The 19,690-nt window shown below is 39.1% G+C and overlaps 1 protein-coding gene across 3 annotated transcripts; it reads left to right on the forward strand.

Annotated features, from left to right (window-relative positions):
• The first annotated feature begins 20 nt into the window (after window positions 1-20).
• DBT (dihydrolipoamide branched chain transacylase E2) lies at window positions 21-18,565 on the forward strand. 3 transcript variants are annotated; one of them, XM_037906578.2, is made up of 12 exons: window positions 1,843-1,920; window positions 5,610-5,735; window positions 7,416-7,539; window positions 7,716-7,791; window positions 8,703-8,884; window positions 11,680-11,807; window positions 12,275-12,518; window positions 13,660-13,826; window positions 14,265-14,342; window positions 15,500-15,691; window positions 15,894-15,965; window positions 17,894-18,565. In XM_037906578.2, exons 3-12 carry the CDS (start codon window positions 7,473-7,475, stop codon window positions 18,059-18,061), a joined length of 1,374 nt encoding a protein of 457 aa, XP_037762506.1. In that variant the 5' UTR covers window positions 1,843-1,920; window positions 5,610-5,735; window positions 7,416-7,472; the 3' UTR covers window positions 18,062-18,565. The 3 variants fall into 3 exon arrangements, with proteins under 3 accessions (XP_043409033.1, XP_037762505.1, XP_037762506.1); XM_043553098.1 differs by lacking the exons at window positions 1,843-1,920; window positions 5,610-5,735 and adding an exon at window positions 21-122; XM_037906577.2 differs by lacking the exon at window positions 5,610-5,735 and having other exon boundaries at window positions 1,836-1,920.
• Window positions 18,566-19,690: the final 1,125 nt, after the last annotated feature.

The raw sequence follows: 19,690 nt of genomic DNA on the forward strand, positions 1-19,690 counted from the left end.
TATGTTCGTTTCTGCGGCAGGGGAAGTTTGCAGCAGAACGTCAGTGGACTATAAGGAGGTATGACTGCTGAGACCGCAAAGGAGGAACTGGATTTCTTAATGTACCTATGCCATTAATGAGGGTAAGAGATGTTTACAGACAACAAACTAATTCCTTTCAATATACAAAAAGAGAATGCTCAGTCCCCAATGCTGCAAATACTTAATTGTAGGCACCTGAGGTCCCAGTGACTTTATTACGACCATAGATAATCATTTCAAAATTGCTGTGGATTAGTAATGTCCATACATTATACAGCTGCAGACTCTCTTTTGAATAAAATTCTCAAATTAAGGATACTAATCCAGACTGTAATTTATACAGCTATACACAATATGGTAGAATAAATTAACCAGCCTCCTTTCATACTTGCTTTTGCCTCTCATAAAGCAGGAAACAATTGAGGAAAAGTTAAGAAAACTATCAATCGAATACGTTATAAGGCTACCCTATGATGTCAAAATGAACAAGAAAAAAAGGGGTCATAAAATAAAGGGATATAATATTTCCTACAGATTTTGTACGGGTATAATTATGTTTGGGGGTGATTTTTTTTACAGCAATAGTTATACCAGTACAACCTCTAGTTTGAATGCAGTTATACTAGTGTAAATGTGCTTCTACTAATTTAGTTTATTCTGCTTCCTAGGAAGAAATTATGTTGTTATAAGCACATTTACACCAATATAACTGCATCCACATTAGGAACACTATACAGACAAGGTCTTACTGTGTAGATACAAGGGATAATTTTGATAGTATACATTTTCAGTTGTTGTGAAAGCTCCAAGATAGAGCCCTGCACAGATACAAAATTTTTATCCGCATCTGATCCATGATCCGCAAAAATAATCCACGAATATCTGCAGATTTGCAGGGCGTTAGATATAAAATTTGGATCGGCATCCGTCCATGATCTGCAAAAATGGCCCGCGGGTGCAGATATAAAGCGGATATCTGCGGATTTGCAGGGCTGTCCTCCGAGAAGATTGAATTAAATATAAATAATCTCAGAGAGTAAAGAGTTTAAAAAACTAAAACAATGAGAAATACCAACTTTCTTTATTTAATGATCACCCACTCTTTAATGTTTATTATGAAATTTAAAACTGAAATTCCATTTAATAGTCATATTTCAATCTGATATTTTTGTACCTATTAGGTAACCTCTAAAATCCTTATAAGTGAAAGATCAAAGAAAAACCGTCATCCTCCCCGTCCCCCCAAATTTGCTGACTTTGTGCACTGACAGCATCCTTTGCAGGTGCTCAGTTCAATCGGTGCAAAACATCACTGAAGAAGACTGAGTGCTACAGCAGTCAGTTTCATCCCGCGACCCCCTTTGTGTGTCTTTCCTGCAGGGGCGTGGGAAAGACAATCATTTCCAACACCCAGGGAAAGCGGGCCACCTTGGGTGGTGGTATAAGCATCATGGGCGTGGGGACTCTGGCACAGGTGAACTTAAGGCGCTGTGAATTCACGTGGGTGAGACGGGCCCGTTTGAAGCTGCCACGATTCCTTCCTCCGCCCCGTGCTGTGCGGTACGAGTCTCCCCGAAGTCCCTTCCCCAGCGGTGTCACCTTTTGGGGGACGCCCTCTCGCCCCCCAGCCACGCCCACGCGCTGCCCGCCCCGAGTCACAACGCTCCACCGCGCCCTAACAAACTGATGCCCCAATACCTTGCCGCTCCCTAGACCACCGACTGGCTGTGGGAGTGAGGTAGTCCTCTACCCTCCGATTGGCTGCTGTGTCTGAGGCTGTCTTCTGATTGGTGAACGGGTGGGAGGTGTGGGGGGCGTAGTGGGGGCTCCCTCTCTTTCCTGTTTAAGATGGCGGCAGTGAGGGCGTTGAGGAGCTACGGGCGGACTGCGGGGCGCCTGGTAAGGGGGGCGCCTTCTGAGCTGATGAGGGGACAGGCAGCGCGTGCACCCCCGCCTTCTCAAGTGCGCGGGCCCGCCGGGGAGCCGCTGCCTCTGGCACCTCCTGCCCCGCCTGAGCAGGGGAGAGAGGGAGGTCCCCAGTGGAGAGACCTCCGCCCCAGACACCTCCCCTGGCCACGTAACCCCACTTTGGAGCTGTCCCAACCCACAGCCCCCGTCTCAGACACCCCAGTGCAGACCTGTTCCTTCCCACAGCCCCTGTCACCCCTCTGCGAACCCCTCCCAGAGGCCATACCCCCTGTCCCAGACACCCCAGTGCAGACCTGTTCCTTCCCACAGCCCCTGTCGCCCCTGTCACCTCTCTGCGAAGCCCTCCCGGAGGCCATACCTCCTGTCCCAGACACCCCAGTGCAGACCCGTTCCTTCCCACAGCCCCTGTCACCCCTGTGCGAACCCCTCCCGGAGGCCATACCTCCTGTCCCAGACACCCTAGTGCAGACCTGTTCCTTCCCACAGCCCCTGTCCCTCCTCTGCGAACCCCTCCCGGAGGCCATACCTCCTGTCCCAGACACCCCAGTGCAGACCTGTTCCTTCCCACAGCCCCTGCCACCCCTGTGCGAACCCCTCCCGGAGGCCATACCTCCTGTCCCAGACACCCCAGTGCAGACCTGTTTCTTCCCACAGCCCCTGTCCCTGTCGCCCCTGTCCCTGTCACCCCTGTGCGAACCCCTCCCGGAGGCCATATCTCCTGTCCCAGACACCTCAGTGAAGACCTGTCATCGACACCCCAGAGCGCCCCCGTCCCAGATACCCATGTGGACCCATCCCTGTGCCATAGCTCCTGTCCAAGACTCCCTTGTGCTGACTTGTCTCTTGCCATAGCCAACACCCCAGTGTGGTCCCCATGCCAGAGCCTCCCAGCATAGACACCCCAATGTGAACCCCTCCCCACACCATAACCCACCAGCCCAGACATGCCAATACAGATATTTCCCTACTGTTTCATATCTCTTCAATATACAAACATCTCTACAAGGAAATCCACATCTCAAATACATATTCTTATAAGCCAGCTATACCCTTTTTTAGGTGAGCCTCACAGTTATCTGTCCCATTGCATCACCTATATATCCCACACAGATGGCAACTCCCTTCATATACTAATACGTCCCTATATAGAATCCTTGTGTTTGTGTCTTTGTGTCGCAACCGTGTTGTATGTGTAGCTCCTCAGAGCTGGAATAAGCAGCCTCCTGATTTACTGAGAGGGGTTCAAACTGTCTGCTTTTAATAAAATTTGTAATCTCATCAATTAAAAATGTTTTTGCAAAATGCTCAGTATTTGCAACTGTCTATATTGTAACTTTTATTGAAGCGTGTTGGTTTAGGATTATATGATTGTTGTCGTTGTGTGGATCTTCACAAAAATGAAAATATCTCATGAGCTTTTCCAAATGAAAAACCATTTAAAATCAACATATATCCTGCTTTGTGAGAGAAGTGGATATTTTTTGTCCCCACAGCATTTTATCAGCTATAAACAATTATATCCAACTCCATCTAGTCACAGACCTACCAAGTTTTCCCTCTTATTTAGGATTCACTTAATAATACTGTAACAAAGGATTTTTGTGACAATTGTCAATAAACAGTTTAGCAATCAACCATTTTTTAGACAATATTCAACTCACTGTAATTTTCAAAGCAATTTGAAAACTCCCGCTTCTTGTTTCTGCATTGTCTTGTTAATCTTCCGTCTAATCAGGCTGCCTGCTTTTCATATCCAGAGGAAAACTATGTTAAGGTAAAAGTGGTTCTTTTGTCTATTTGCATCAGAGAGTTATCTGGTCTGTAATTTAGCATTGTCTGTTTATATTGGATACCTAATTGCATGCATTTTCTCTTATTCTTGGAAGACATTCCATTTCTCTTCCTGAAAATATCCACTGAAAAGAGTCATGAGGGTTGTCAGGATTCAGTAAATATATTTTTACCTCAGCTTATGTTGAGGTTTCATGATAAAATAATCATAACATTGTAATACAGTTTTTATTTTACTGATTTCTATGAAGGCAGCTGTGCACTTTCAAATATAGAAAATGTATGCAAAACAAAATTTAAACAAATATTTTTTTCAAAAATTACTTGCCCTGAAGTTCAGTTATGTTCTAGTTCTGAGAGACTGCTGAGACAAGTGAGTTCCAAAAGTAGGCATCCTCCACTGAAAGGCCCTACACTGAACACACTGTGTTCAGACTGGGTTTTGAGATTGAGTGCTTTGTAGTTTAATTTAACTGGTCCCATAACTTTAATTCAGGTCTGTAAAGATCAACACCTTGTATTGTACCTGCAAACTAACAGTCAACACAAAATTACGAGCCCATGTGTTGTTTCAGCTGCCCCACATAGGAAGAAAGCAGTAGCATTCTCCACTGACTGTAGCTTCCACATGGACTTAAGTAGTAGCTTTAAGTAGAGTATATAATGGTAATCAAGCCTGAAGGGGAATATGGCATCAACTGCTGTTGTGAAGCTAGCAGTATAGTTTCCTCAACAGCCATAGATTGAGAAAGGTACAATTGGCCCCTGTGCTATCTAGAAATCTAGGAGCAAAACTGGGCCAACAGAACCATTCTGGAAATATGTTTAACATTTGCATGGGAAGACTGTTGTGTTACTGTAATTGTCAGACAACGGCAGTGTTGATGTAAATATCGCTATGGGTATATCTTCACTGTGCAATCAACTTGAGCTCTTACCCAGATTTTAGCCCACACCCCCTTATCATCTCTATAGAAGAACTTGTGACCCAGGTTTGGAGGTGCTTCACATCCGGGCTAGTTTACATGGCTGAGGGTATAGATTAGAATCTGCTGCTTTCACTTGGGCAGAAACCAGCCTGCTCTACAGAGAGGATCCAGGTAAAATCACTTGAGTGCTGGTAGTCCTCTAATACCCTTCCTGTAGGGCCCCTCAAAGGACAGACAAGTTCTCCCACAATTGACTGGGAAAGAATCTTAGTATCTCAGCACAAAGAACCATGGATATGCCCCCAAGTAAACACAAGTGAGTGCAGGAACAGAGAGGACACAGTAACATTGGTATGACTTTACTATGGAAACATTCAAACGCAGTCTAGGCTAACTCTGGTGTTCAGACCTGGATGCCAATCAACCAGTAAAGACATACCCTGTGTGTCAAGCACTTGTTTTCATAAATATTTTCTGGCTTTAGCTAGCCTACAAAGCTTGTTTTGACTCAGTTTCTAACTAAGGCCCAATGTATGTGATTAACATTCTTATATTTGTTGGATTATTTAAATGGTACACCTAGTACAGGATTAATAGAGTGAATCTCTTATTTCATGACATAATAAATTATTTTGGAATTTGTTTAATAAAACAATAAATATTGCTATAATGATATTACGCAGTGAAATTACCAGCATTTTTAGTCCATGGATTTGAGCTGTTAAGAAAGGAACACCTTACTGTATAAAGAGACTACATGCTGGATGATTCATTTAATATATTAACACACCAAGTTTTTTTGTAAAGAATGTGTAGTATTAAAAATCAAAGACAGATTTCATTTAAAACACTGCATTCGTTTTTAATTATTCCTAAAAATGTCAACTCAAGACAGGACTGAAAATCTTCTGTACCAAAACCAGTCTGTTTTTTTGGCAGTGACAGTACTAATATACTATCTTCAATGGTTACCTAATGTTAAAATCAAATGGAATGCATTCATGAAACTTCAGATTTAGTGATAGTTCAGAGGTTTGAGGCTGCTGCTTGTGATCATCTATTCAGGTAAATATTGAGCATTTTCCAGTTAGGGGCTTTATAAGGGAATAGAATTGTATGTATGTTTTGAATGAATAAGCCTTATTGAGCAAACAATATGGCCATGATCACAAGTGGAGAGATGTAAACGTAACCAAAAAAAATCCAAAAATCAAGACAGAAAAGTCATTCACATTTTACTGGAATGTAATCTAACTTGCCATAAACTTTAAATGCTTTCATGAAACAACAGCTACTGTCTTTTAATATTATTTTGCTGAATTTTTGCCATGAAAATAGACAGGAAGGGATATTATTGATAGGGGGAATTAGAAAAATACTCATTCTGGCTCAACAGAGACTGTCTCAGTAACAAGTAGCTAAAGGTAGCTGAAAATGACATTGGAATGTTGTAAGAGTTAGCCTGTGCAATGTAAATGTTGTTTCTGGAAAGGAAGGAAACAGTTATAGGTATTTATATATCAGATCAAATTATTTATACTAATATGCATAAGAAATACGTGAACAGTACCTAATTCAATATAGCATAGTATTCTGGGTTACCCTTCTTATGAAAGGTGTTACATAAAACCAATCCTTTCCTAGTTTATGGGAGAAGTTTAATATGCTTTGTCTATAGGAAGTTAATATGCTTTTCTATTTGACTGAACTAAGAGAGGAAAAAATATTAAGTTAAAACACATAATTGCAAACTTTCCCATGCAGGTATTCTCTTTTCTGGATCCTCTAAGAAGATAATTTCTAAATTTTATAATCTGAGCCACTTGAGGTACAGTGTAGCACTTGAGTTTTGTTTTTTGGTGGCAAATCTCAGCAGTTAATTTATTTAGAGTTATCTTTGTTAGCTTTCTGGATCATTTTTAGACAACATAAAACCAGAATAAAAATTAAATAAATATGTTTCATACTAAAGTAGTAAACTGGTTTCTGCCTCTAAGGGCTTGATTTAACTGCCATTGAGGTGATAAAACACGCATTAACTTCAGTGGGAGCACTCTTGACCCATAGGCATTTATCCAGAATTACTGCTTCTGAGACTACAATGCCTTTATATCAAAGAACTTTTCAGACTATTGTATTGACTCCTGAATTAGGTTTCTGGACTGAATATAATTTCAGATCTAAAGAAAACAAGCAAATTATACCCAATGCTAAAATAATTTAATAAAGTTGATGTTAAAGAATAATTACCTGAAAGTATGTGCCAATCCTAGATTATTTTAAATGGGAATGGAAAGGCAATTGTTTGTGCCTTATAATCTCAATTACTTTCTAATTAGCACCTCAGATCAACTTGTGATTGCTATAAAGACAAAGGAAAATGTACAGATTTTTTCCCTCACATTAAGTTCTTTCCAGCATGCATTTTGCATATGAATATTTCAAATGGCTGTACTTGTGTTTAGTGTGTGTGTGTATGTAATCTTTGTAAAACATATGCCAGTTGCTTAGAGACAATAGCAGCTATATATCTGATGCCAAATCTTGTCATGATTTTTATCTAGTGGTGACAAAGTGCTTGATATTTTGATGTCTTTGAACTCCCAAGTGTTATATTAGTAAAACTATATAAGTACATATGACAAATAAAGACTGTGCTAATTTAGAATCCGTATACTTTATAGAATGTTTTCAATTGTAACTTAAGACACCACCTTCTTAATACTTGAGATTTTTTTCCTCCAGATCTGTGTTCACCATATTAGATCATGTAGCAGTGTTCGCTTTATAAAGTCCAAATACATGAGCATATTTGACAAATCTGCATTCAAGTTTAGTCATCAACACAGATTGTTCAGAACATCTGCTAGTAAGTTTTTTTCATATTTAAATAACTTATTTTACACTCCCGTTATGTTAGTAGTCTGTGATTTGCATCTAATTACTAGTACATAATCTAGTGTTTTTGGTGCATTGACATTTTTCTAGCTGGTATTTTAGATTTAATATTTAACTTGCTATTTTTGTCTGATTATCTATTTCAAGTTTCAAATGGCCAAATTGTCCAGTTTAAGCTCTCTGATATTGGAGAAGGAATTACAGAGGTGACTGTGAAAGAATGGTAAATTTAATTTTCTTACTAATATACTTAGAAATTAAAAATGCTTTAATGTCTACATTAATTATTAATAGATTGTGAATAACCTTTTTGTGTTACCTGTGTAGGCTTTTTTGAATTATGTTTGCCACATTTTGAAGACCCATGCCCTGTATAATCTGAGTTTAATATTCTATTGTTCTACCTCATCATGGACTGCTTTGAGGGAGAGTCCATTATTTAATTACAGCTGAAGGTAGCACTCTCTCTTCCTTCCACAATGACTATTTTCGCGGTGCAGGAGATTTACGTTTGGGCCACATGTGTTGAATTTTGGAAAGGAGTTTCTGCCTAGGAAAACCCCAGTTAGGCCCATAATTTCTTTTAAAATGGAAGAACCTAGCACAGAAATCATTCCCAAAAACACAATGGTAAATTGACTGAATAGAATTGGAGACTCCACTAAGGGGAAAGCAGCCATGGAATGCTTTTTGCTCAGTGTCAGCTGGAGGTGTACTTCACTTTTGTAATAGGAGATAGACTCTCCAACTGCAGAGCTTCCCTGTCACATATTCATGTTGTCAGGATCAGACCAACCTGTGCTATAAATTAATGAAACTTACCTTCATTACTGAACATGAGGCTTTTAGTTAGAAATGGTTTGTATACTGTCAAGAGAACACTATTATATTTGAAGTAAAATGATATAACAAATGTATTGTGGGGAAGAATCCCAAGTCATGGTAACATTTTGCATATCAAAAATAGTTCTCCTGTCTATAGGTTGGCAAGAGGTATACAAAAGAATACATTCACAGTTTAAACAACACATTATATTATAATATTAATCGTAATTGGGTTTATTAAAAGAATACATTGAACCAGTGTGATTTTACTCTCATTTGCTATGTAAGCCTATCTTTTCCCCCCCGTAGGTATGTAAAAGAAGGTGATAGTGTGTCTCAGTTTGATAGCATCTGTGAAGTACAAAGTGATAAAGCTTCTGTCACTATCACTAGTCGTTATGATGGCATCATTAGAAAACTCCATTATAATCTAGATGAAATTGCTTATGTTGGAAAACCATTAGTGGACATAGAAACTGATGCCCTGAAAGGTATTGTTAACACTTTTCCTCTTGCATATTAATTTATTTTTGTTGTCAAAACCATCCAGGTGTCCAGGGGAATTCAAGATTAAGATTACATTTTTTGCAGAAAATGAATTTAATTAAAATCTATAAAATTTAATTTCTGTATATAAGAAACTACACCATGGATGGGGAACCTACAGCCCGTGGGCCAGATCCGGCCCCTTGCTCATTTTCATCCGGCCCATGGGCCACACGCGTTCAACTCACCCACCGCCGTGTGTGTGTGTGTGTGTTAGTGTTAGTTATGGAGGCTCGGGGCTTCCCGCCTGCAGGACTGGAGCTGTGAGTGCTGGCTTGCCCTGCTGCGGGGGGAAGGGGGGGGGCTCCAAGTCTTGGAACAGTTCCATACTGAACTCAGTAAAAATAAATTAGTGGTCCAGTTTTGCATAATATCTTTGTATCTGGTACCAACCTAGCTATGGTTTGTGGAAATGGGAATAAAACTAAGTATTGGTTATCTTAGGGGTCCACCAGATGTCTTGTTGAATAATTATATTATACTTGTAAGGGTGAAATATTTTTAAGAACCTAGATGACTTACTAGTCTTAAGTCCTACTGACATTCAGAGTCACTGAGATGTTTTGTAAAATGTTACCCTAAATCTCTAAAGTGATAATCTCAAGTGAAACCACAATAATGAAACATACTTGTGAAAAGGATAATAAAACCTATTTTATGTAAATTTATGATAGTCCAAATTCTATAATTTGGATTATGTACAATATGACGGTAAATATGCAACTGTTACTTGTTTTCTTCTCATGATGATGGCAAATGCCACAAATCACACAGTAGCAAAGTATACACTCTCCCCAGACTTCTGGCTTCCAAAGGTATTGGAGAGAATTACAATAACTTCTGAGCGGAGCAATATTTTAAAGAAATGTAAATAACTGCACCTCTAAACTTCAACACTTGGGACAGTTTCCTTTGTTGGAACCGTTGTTACTTGTCAGAACACACACACTTCTGAGCTATCTTTTATTTTAGGGAGTAAAAGGTAAGGGATTAACTAGAATTTCAAATAAAATAATGACTGTTGAGTAATTTATTTAAATATCACATAGATACCTTAATCTTTATTTGCAAATAAGCTTTTTTAACTTGATGTGGCATTAATCAGTTCAATAATATCTAACGCTGTTGTGTATTTTTCAGATCCACGTCTAAATGTGTTAATATTAATTACATTTAAATTACTTCAGGTAAATTGAAATACTCTACTAGCAGTATTATTGCCAAAAGAAAAAAAAACTACGTATGTTTAAACACAGTTTTATCTCCATAATCATTTAGTTTTTTACACTAGAGTGGGCTTTTTTTTACTGTTCATACAGTCAGTCAGAGATTAGAAAATCCATAATTTCTTGAGGTTAATTCTCTTCCTGAGTATGTTTTTTAAAAATGACAAAACTGCTTGATTTGATCTAGTGATTGTTTTTAAAAAGTCCCAAAATGGACAGTTTCTTATAAGGTTTCCTGTGGTGTTTTGGGGTCCATCCAGACCAGTAAGGAGTTTTGTCACTGCCTGCCTTGTAACTTGGGGGGCCTTTGTGCTGTGCAGCTATGGGTTCAATTCCCTGACACCAGTAGTCTGCCCACAAGCATATGGTCTTAACTTGGCTCTCACCAGTGTAGTTATTTTTTGCAGAGAAGATACCAACAGCCCTCCCTGTCCCAAGTCTCCCCAAATAAATCCTCCCTGAGTTCTGAATTACCAGACACTTGCACTGTTCCCCTCTGGTTCATCACCCCTGAAACCATGAACCCATTCTTCCAGTTAGCTCACTATGGCATACACGCTCCGCACAGTTTGCACATCAGGCACCTGCTTGGGATGAAAATAAACAAAGTTTATTCAATAGAAAAACCACAGATTCAAAGATGGAATAGTAAGGAACAGCAAACATATATACAAGTTACACAGAAAACAAACATAAAGACACAACCTCAAGCTTTTCACTTTCATATCAGATAAAATCCCTTTTCTAATAAGAGTTACTTGTTGCCTTAAACAGTTTCCCAGCCTACCTGTAAGAGGGATTGAGACAGTACTTCAAATTCTAAATGATCTTCAGTACAAACTCCTTCCGTTTTAAAAGTAACTACAGATATTCAAAGTGGAGAAAACTCTCTCCTTTCTTAGTTTCTGAAGACTGGGGTTTCTTTTCAGTTTCAGGCTGTTCCCATTTGCTTTGATGATTCCTCATTGTTTACTCCTGGGCTGGACAATGGCCAGGTGTATGCAGTGTAGTAGCCATGTCAGTCCCAGAGAGAGGACAAGGTGGTGAGGTAATATCTTTTATTGGACCAACTTCTGTTGGTGAGAGAGACAAGCTTTCAAGCTACACAGAGCTCCTCCTCAGGTCTGAGAAAGATACCCAGAATGGCACAGCTAAATACAAGATCAAATGGATCAAGATCTCTAGATCAAGACCATTCAAGGTGAAGGGAACATTCAAGGTGAAGTGACTAGGTGCTTGAAACCAGTCTCTTCTGGTTGGGGAGGTAGCCCCTCCCTTCCGGAGTGCTTAATCATCCTTTTGTGAGGTGATGCTGAAGTTGAAACAGAGTTACAATTACAATTTATATCTATATCTCTATATTTATATTTGTCTCTATGTGTGTGTATATATCTATATTTCTATGTATGTATATATATATATTCATAACCATAACCTGTATACATATCTCTGTTTTAATCAAAACCATTTTGAGCAATGTAGTAAAGTTAAAGCAATTTTTATATTATTTTCAGATGTAGCCTCAGAAGAGGATGTTGTTGAGACACCTGCTGTGTCTCATGAAGAACACACACACCAAGAGATAAAAGGCCACAAAACACTAGCAACCCCTGCAGTCCGTCGACTTGCCATGGAAAACAATGTAGGTTTGTGTTCTGTTGAAGCCAGCTCTGTTTTATATCCATTCCTTGTATATTAGTCTGACTGTATCTGGGAGGGCAATAAAACTCTAGTGTTATTGAAAGCTGGTGGTGAATTGCCAGGGAACAACAATGAAAAAAGTTGTTGATAAATGGCTTGCTTCAAATGAATAGTGTTTCACTGTTGAAGCTGTGAACTGCTTGTACATAATATTTCTTCCATATGAAGAAAGTACCTTTTAAATCATCATTATTCTGCCTTAATATACATACGTAATTAAGGACACACAAGATCTTTCAGAAAGTTTAGATAGTGTTTGAGCAGATACTAAGTCACAAGAAGGTGTTAATCTGAGGAATGTTAGTCGAGTACCTGTAACATTTTCGTATTTATAATCCAATTACAACATATAATTTCTCTACTTGTGCTATATAGCAAAAGTTCTATAGTTTGTTATATACTTTTCAGATTAAACTGAGTGAAGTTGTTGGAACAGGGAAAGATAATCGCATCCTTAAAGAAGATATTCTCAATTATTTGGCCAAGCAGACGGGAGCTATTTTACCTCCATCACCAAAACCTGAAATTATCCCACCATTACCAAAATCGGAGACTGCACCAGCTGCTCCAAAGGACAAAGGAACTAAAATTCCTATACCCATTTCCAAGCCCATCGTGTTTGCAGGGAAAGATAAAACTGAGGCTGTGACAGGTAAAAACATAAACACAATCATGATGTAGCACTCATAGTTGATATAACTTCTAAATAATTAGTCAGTGAATGATAACATTTAAATTGATTCTCCTATTCCCATTGACGGAGAGGCAGCTTTCATCTTGTAATCACACTAGTGTGGGGAGACAATGAGAATCAGGAAAGGTAAGTGTGCTTCGCAAAAAGGAGGAGTTTGAAATAATTTTTCAGATGGTGGTCAGACACGGTTGTTCTCTGGCACTGTGTGGTTTCATCATGTTCTCTGCTAGTAGCATCGGGCTGTGGCTTTTACCTGTTCATTTTAAATTCTGTTTTTGTAACTGTGCATTATGAACATCTAAAAACATTTTGTGCAAAATTTTGGAAATAGGTACTCTGGAATTCTTCAAACAGTATTGCAAATACTATTCCTATAGAAATCATTATGTAATTTATTAGCAGGATCAATGAGTAGGATTGTTTATATGTGATGTAATCAGTCTTGCCATGTAGAGCTCCCAGTCTAAGAGGGGCACAGATAAGACAAGATGCACTGGGAGAGCAAATTGCATTTTGTGTTTACCTCGGTTATATAATATTGGTGCTAGAAAGGATGAAAAGACTGATGTAGCTTAACATTTGTGAGTCTTGCACACGTGGTTAGCCTGTAGGAATGATCTGGAGGCAGATGCTAGGATACGGAGATAATTCCAAACATTTGGGACAGCATAAATTCATTACTGAAGTTATCGGGTACCTGCTTCAGGTGTATAACGAGAGTCTCCCCATCAATATTTTCACACTCATGATAAAATTCCTATTATATATAAAGAGACAAGGTGGGTGAGGTAGTGTCTTTTATTGGATCAGCTTCTGTTGGTGAGAGAGACAACCTTTTGAGCTTACACAGAGCTACTCTTCTTCAGGTCTGAGAAGGGTACTCAGAGTGTCCAGTTGTATCCAGTGCTATTTTAGTAGCTCTTGGTGTAGCACTAAAGTTATTTGGTGCCCAAGCACAAATGATCATAAGTAGATTCTATCCCAACTTTTGAAAGAAAGATTTATAGTTTTTCAAACAAAACTGAACGTTAGAAACTGACTAACTCTAGAGCTTCTAAAAGCTTTTTATTGGTAAAAGCACCCATTGAATATTTTTCAGGCTTTCACAAGGCGATGGTAAAGACCATGACTGCTGCCCTGAAGATTCCTCACTTTGGTTATTGTGATGAGATTGACTTAACTCAGCTCGTTCAATTGAGAGAAGAATTGAAACCTCTAGCACAAGTTCGTGGAGTTAAACTCTCCTTTATGCCTTTCTTCATAAAGGTGAGTCATAGTTGCATTTCAGAACAGGATTCCTGATGGCATATACTGTTGACACCAAAGGGCATAGTGGTGAGGAAGGAAAAACTCGCTTTTCTTCTGCATTTTTTTCATTTAGTTTCATCCAGCTCTTTTCATAAATTGTCTTTTTTTTTTATCGCTCTCATCATTACAATCAGCAACACACAAAAACCCTCTGTAGTTCTACAGTGAGAACTCTTCTTGCTTACAGTAACCCATTCCCTTTACCTATCTAGGTACTTGTATGGATCTCCAGAGTATTTCAAAATAGAAATTAGAGTAACCTAGACAAACACTTGATTGCATTCTGGATATTACAAGCTCCCTGAGGTACACTCATCCTGTCCCTTCCTTTCTCCATTGGGTGATAAGAGTATTAAGAGAGCCCTTAGTGTTAATATTGTTTTTTATATTTAACAGGCAGCTTCTCTGGGATTATTGCATTATCCTATTCTTAATGCGTCTGTGGATGAAAACTGTCAAAATATCACATACAAGGTTGGTGCAATTTATGAAAATACTCCTGTGCCAAAGAAATAATGCTCCTCCGAGCATCTAATAGGGCTCTTTTCAGTACAAATAAATTAACTTTTTTTTTAGTGGAAAAGGGACAAAAAACAGAGCCCAAAGCAATTCTTAAGTACTGTGATGGAAAATGATCCGTACACCACCACCTGATTCTAATATCAAAATAGATTGTATGGAGAGGGCTACATTAATGCAATTGATGCTATTTATATAGCACCTGCTAAGAAAGACATGCCACTGCTAGCATATTAGCAACCTGATCTCTTGCTCTTCTTTCTGACAAGGGGCCAAACAGTCCCAAACCATAACCCATAAAAATTTAGGGGTAGAAATGTCTTGTTACTGTGGCAATGGTGCCATTGTTCTATCTATCAGCCCTGATGTCTTAAATAAGTCACCTTTCTATTTAAAAAAAAAAAAAAAGGATTTTCTTGGTATGACAGAAAGCAGGAAGCTTGACTTGCAACATATAAAATATAGGGAGTTTGTGGTCAGGGCTATGCAGAATACACATTTTGCATGGATTTATTTTGTGCTTGTGAAAGGTGCTGGGTTGATGGTCCTGAGGACTGAACTCCTATATTTACAGAAATGATACAGCACAGGTGGCAGCAATGCAAGCTTCCCTTGTACTGTCTTACCCCACATCTCTGAGATATACTCTTTCTGAATCACTTGAGAGGATGAAAGGGCAAGTTCAGTCTCTGTTTCCTTTAAATTCATGGTCTCACTGCTGAGACTGCCAACATGGGTGATAATTTTTATTGTTGTGATGTGTGCACAGATTTGTTAACAGAATACAGAGTTCATATTTCCAAGGGGATGTTGAACTCAGGATCCTAAATTTCCTAGATTTAAACTCCCCAAAAACAGTTTGGAGGTTGCCTTTACTGTTCCATAATTGTATGGAGAGTACCAAAGAGACTTGTCTTTAAAAAATTCAAATCTGCATAGAGTGTGGTTTATTCTGAACAGAAACTTCCTTTGTGGAAATACTGAAAACAATATTTTAGCACTTTAGTTTGTATAAAATAAAGCTAATTCATATTTCCTTTTTTTGCATTAACTTACATATAACTTATAGTTGGTTCGTGAAACTTACTGTATTGTAACTGCGTGCATTGTAGGCTTCTCACAACATTGGAGTTGCTATGGACACAGAACAAGGCTTGATTGTCCCTAATGTGAAAAATGTTCAGGTCTGTAGCGTGTTTGAGATTGCTTCTGAATTAAATCGCCTTCTGACCTTGGGCTCTGCAGGCCAATTGGGAACAAATGACCTCACTGGGGGAACATTCACTCTCTCCAACATTGGCACAGTGAGTTAAAAAAAAAGTTTTTATATTGAAAAAAATTGGTTTAAAAATAACTACTATCTGTTACGTTGATAAATATGTAATTGTCAGAAAAAAGTGTTTTCGCTAACAAATATTACAATACAGCAGACAAGAAACATGCTGCTGCTGCAAATGGGCACTCCAGGAATATTCTTGAGCTAATTTTCTTGGTTTCCCTTTTTAGATTGGTGGGACCTATGCCAAACCAGTGATACTACCTCCTGAAGTAGCTATTGGTGCTCTTGGAAAGATACAGGTACATGTATGTTGATCTAACTACAAAGACACGGGTGTTTGTACTGTAGTAAGACCATGTTCAATTAAAACTTTGCATTTAGTCTACCTTCAATACAGAAGAACCTCAGAGTTACGAACACCTCGGGAATGGAGGTTGTTCGTAACTCTGAAATGTTCGTACCTCTGAACAAAACTTTATGGTTGTTCTTTCAAAAGTTTAAAGCTGAACATTGACTTAATACAGCTTTGAAACTTTACTATGCAGAAGAAAAATGCTGCTTTTAACTATCTTAATTTAAATGAAGCAAGCACAGAAACAGTTTCCTTACATTGTCAATTTTTTTTTTAAAAAAATTTCCCTTTATTTTTTTAGTAGTTTACATTTAATACAGTACTGTATTGTATTTTTTTGTGAGCGGAGGGGTGTTCGTCTCTACTGCTGCCTGATTGCATACTTCTGGTTCCAAATGAGGTGTGTGGTTGATTGATCAGTTCGTAACTCTGGTGTTCGTAACTCTGAGGTTCTACTGTACATTGTTCTTACTGAAAGCATTTTTTGTACAAGATGTGGAAGGAGGACACCATGTAAACTTTGTAAATGAATTCTTACAATGTTTTTATAGATTTCAGAGTGGTAGCCGTGTTAGTCTGTATCAGCAAAAATAACAAGGAGTCCTTGTGGCACTTTAGAGACTAACAAATTTATTTGGGCATAAGTTTTCATGGGCTAAAACCCACGTCATCAGATGCATGGAGTGGAACATACAGTAGGGAGGTATAAATACACAGCATATGAAAAGATGGGAGTTGCCTTACCAAGTTGGGGGACAGTTTTAATGAGGCCAATTCAATTTAAGTTGGAAGTAGGCAGTTCTCAACAATTGACAAGAAGGAGTGGAAATCGCTTTTTTAGTGTTAATAAGGCCAATGTAAACAAGGTGGCCCATTTCAAACAGTTGACAAGAAGGTACTCCTCGTTGTTTTTACAAAAAGTAATTTCCCCTTGCTAAATACTCACCTTCTTGTCAACTGTTTGAAATGGGCCACCTACATTCTGATATTTGTAGGGGTTTTATAATACCATCTTTGTTCAGAAAGAATACTTGCAGGGTTTCAAACCAGGAGAAGACTTGAAACAAATTGCTTCTGATATTTAAGTTTTGTTATGCGATCCAGAGATATAAGTCTATCTAAGAACTTTGTACAGTCAGATAAGTACATTCGTTAGTGTAGACAAGCAAAAAACCAAAACAGACACCCTCCCCCCTTACATTTCTCAGTGGATAATACTTTTCATATATTTCCCCTATGCCTTTTTGAGCTTTTAGGGAAGGTTTGGGAGGCATGTGTCACCTCAGTACCAAAGGTTCAATCAACTTCTCTAGCACAGTGGTCCCCAAACTTTTCAGGGTCATGCCTCCCTTACCCCTGTCCGCGCCCTCTGGGTCAGGGGTAAGGGAGGGGCTGGAGGGGACGCGGACAGGGGTAAGAGGGCCGAGGCTCGGGCTGCAGCTTGAGGCGGATCTGGGACCAGGACCAGGGCTGGGTGCCATGGCCAGGGGCCAAGGCTGGGGGCAGGGCCGGAGCAGAGCGCAGAGTGGTGCTGGGTGATGCTTCCTCCTTGCCCCACGTGGGGGCTGGCCCAGCCAAGCCCCCAAGTGTTCCTTCGTGCCCCCTCAAGGGGCGCGCCTCACACTTTTGGGACCTCTGGCCTAGCAGGATAATTTGGAGTCAGGGAGCAATTATGATAAACTCAGCAGGGTTGCTTAGGAGTGGTAGGTGGTAATTCTGTTTGAGACCCACTACACAAACAATTGGGGGGAAATCTGTATTCTCTTAATAGAAATACTACTCCATATCAACTCTAGCAATTGTTAAGAGAATAATCATGTTTGTATAGTTTCTCTTTCATCAGCTTCCTATTTTCTTCCCTTCTGTTCTTTCTAGGTTCTTCCCCGATTTAATGGTAAAGGGGAAGTATTTGAAGCACAGATAATGAATGTGAGCTGGTCAGCTGATCATAGAATTATTGATGGAGCTACAATGGCCCGTTTTTCTAACTTGTGGAAATCTTATTTGGAGAAGCCTGCTTCCATGCTGCTAGATCTTAAATAAAGAAGACTAATGCCAGAACACATCCTTAAACTTTTGGGGATTAAACTCAATAATTATAAAAGCTAGCTATGCTAGCATATACCCGTTAGTACTTTTCTTATTATATTATGTGGTTGAAAGGTCTCAAGAGCCTATGTCAGTCGATTGATAACCTGTTCCATTCTTTTCAGTTAAAATGAGTAGTTCTGTAATTTATTCTATGGGAGGCTGTCATACTTAATAGGTCATGATGTGACTTCAAAATGTGATGGGGGGAAGTATTTAGTGCCTGACTGTGATAATATGTGCTGACTGCCACTAAGCTGGCATTACCGAAAGATAGTTATCTACATGTCTGCAGTACTTCTAAACTGCTTATTCTGGATAGAAGGGAAGTTACATCACAGTTATTCCTGGTTGAAAACAGGAATTTATTTTAACAAATCTAATGGAATATTTCCAAGTTCCTGAAAGAAATTATGCAGAAATAATGTACAAATAAAATGTCTTTATGATTATCTTTAACGATGTCCCGTGGACTTTTTTTTGTTTAATGGTGCTAATGTTTCCTCTAGTCTTCGTAAGCATAGAAAGTTCTTAGCACAGGTACTTAGTATCAAGTGACAATGGAAGATGACAATATCCCCAAAAATTTACTTCCTGCACAGTTTCAGAATATTTACTGGTATCCAACAACTCTTTGTAATAACTCTGTAGAACTGACTTGCACCACACTCTGGTAGGCTGAAAGTATGTAGAATTGTTTACATACTCTTAAGACTTTTCTTCTGGGAAGCAACAGCCTGCAAAAGGATGCCATGACTAGGTTTTCCATCACTAAACAAATAACTGCTTACCACCATTGTTTATAATTACCATAACCTAGCCAACAGCTACGGTGCTCTAAAAGACTGTCATCACCTTGCACATGACAGCTATTTTAGCCCACGAAAGCTTATGCTCAAATAAATTTGTTAGTCTCTAAGGTGCCACAAGTACTCCTGTTCTTTTTATGACAGCTGTTGTTTGTTCAGATACCAAGGTGTAACAGATGAATATTTGATATGAAATAGAATCTGTGTAAACAGAGCATAAGAATTAGATAAATCCTCTCTAAACTCATATGCAAGGCAGGCCATCAATAGGATTGAGGTTTTCACCCCCAGGACAAATAGCATATATGTTGTTTTAGGAGAGTGGGAATGCTGGTTTGTAAATAAGATGCAAAGAAAAACGATTGTGTACGTGCACTTTCCAGAGAACGCTGAGTTGCAAAAACAATACAGGATCATTGTAATGTAACCAAACAATTTGGGGACATCAAAATGGACATTTCATAAGAGACTCATCTCCTCTCTGGAGGGTACATCTGGCTGAATTCCTTTGTGGATAAGGCCCTGTGGTGAGTAGCTATAAGTAACCTGAAAGGTTTAACTGAGGGACCATGAGAAGGAAGGTGGGGAAGATGCAAGACACTTGAGACTAGAGACCCAATCCCTGATGTGCTAACTGCTTAAGGGGGCGAGGAAGAAACTCTAAAGCTGGGGGAGAGGATATACACCAGAAATGTAAGCTGCTACTCATGTTCCTATGCACACTGGTTTTTATCTGCATTAGCTTTTGCAGTGTAAGGCAAGATTTGTTTTAATC

The sequence above is a fragment of the Chelonia mydas genome, chromosome 8, assembly GCF_015237465.2.
Source record: "Chelonia mydas isolate rCheMyd1 chromosome 8, rCheMyd1.pri.v2, whole genome shotgun sequence".
Taxonomy (NCBI): domain Eukaryota; kingdom Metazoa; phylum Chordata; order Testudines; family Cheloniidae; genus Chelonia; species Chelonia mydas.

Excerpts from the sequence above, each read along its gene's own strand:
- DBT (XM_037906577.2), top strand. The coding sequence starts at position 1,870 with ATGGCGGCAGTGAGGGCGTTGAGGAGCTACGGGCGGACTGCGGGGCGC. Across the intron at positions 12,519-13,659 it reads TAAAACTGAGGCTGTGACAG|GCTTTCACAAGGCGATGGTA; the intron begins GTAAAAACATAA and ends AATATTTTTCAG. Across the intron at positions 15,966-17,893 it reads GTGCTCTTGGAAAGATACAG|GTTCTTCCCCGATTTAATGG; the intron begins GTACATGTATGT and ends TGTTCTTTCTAG.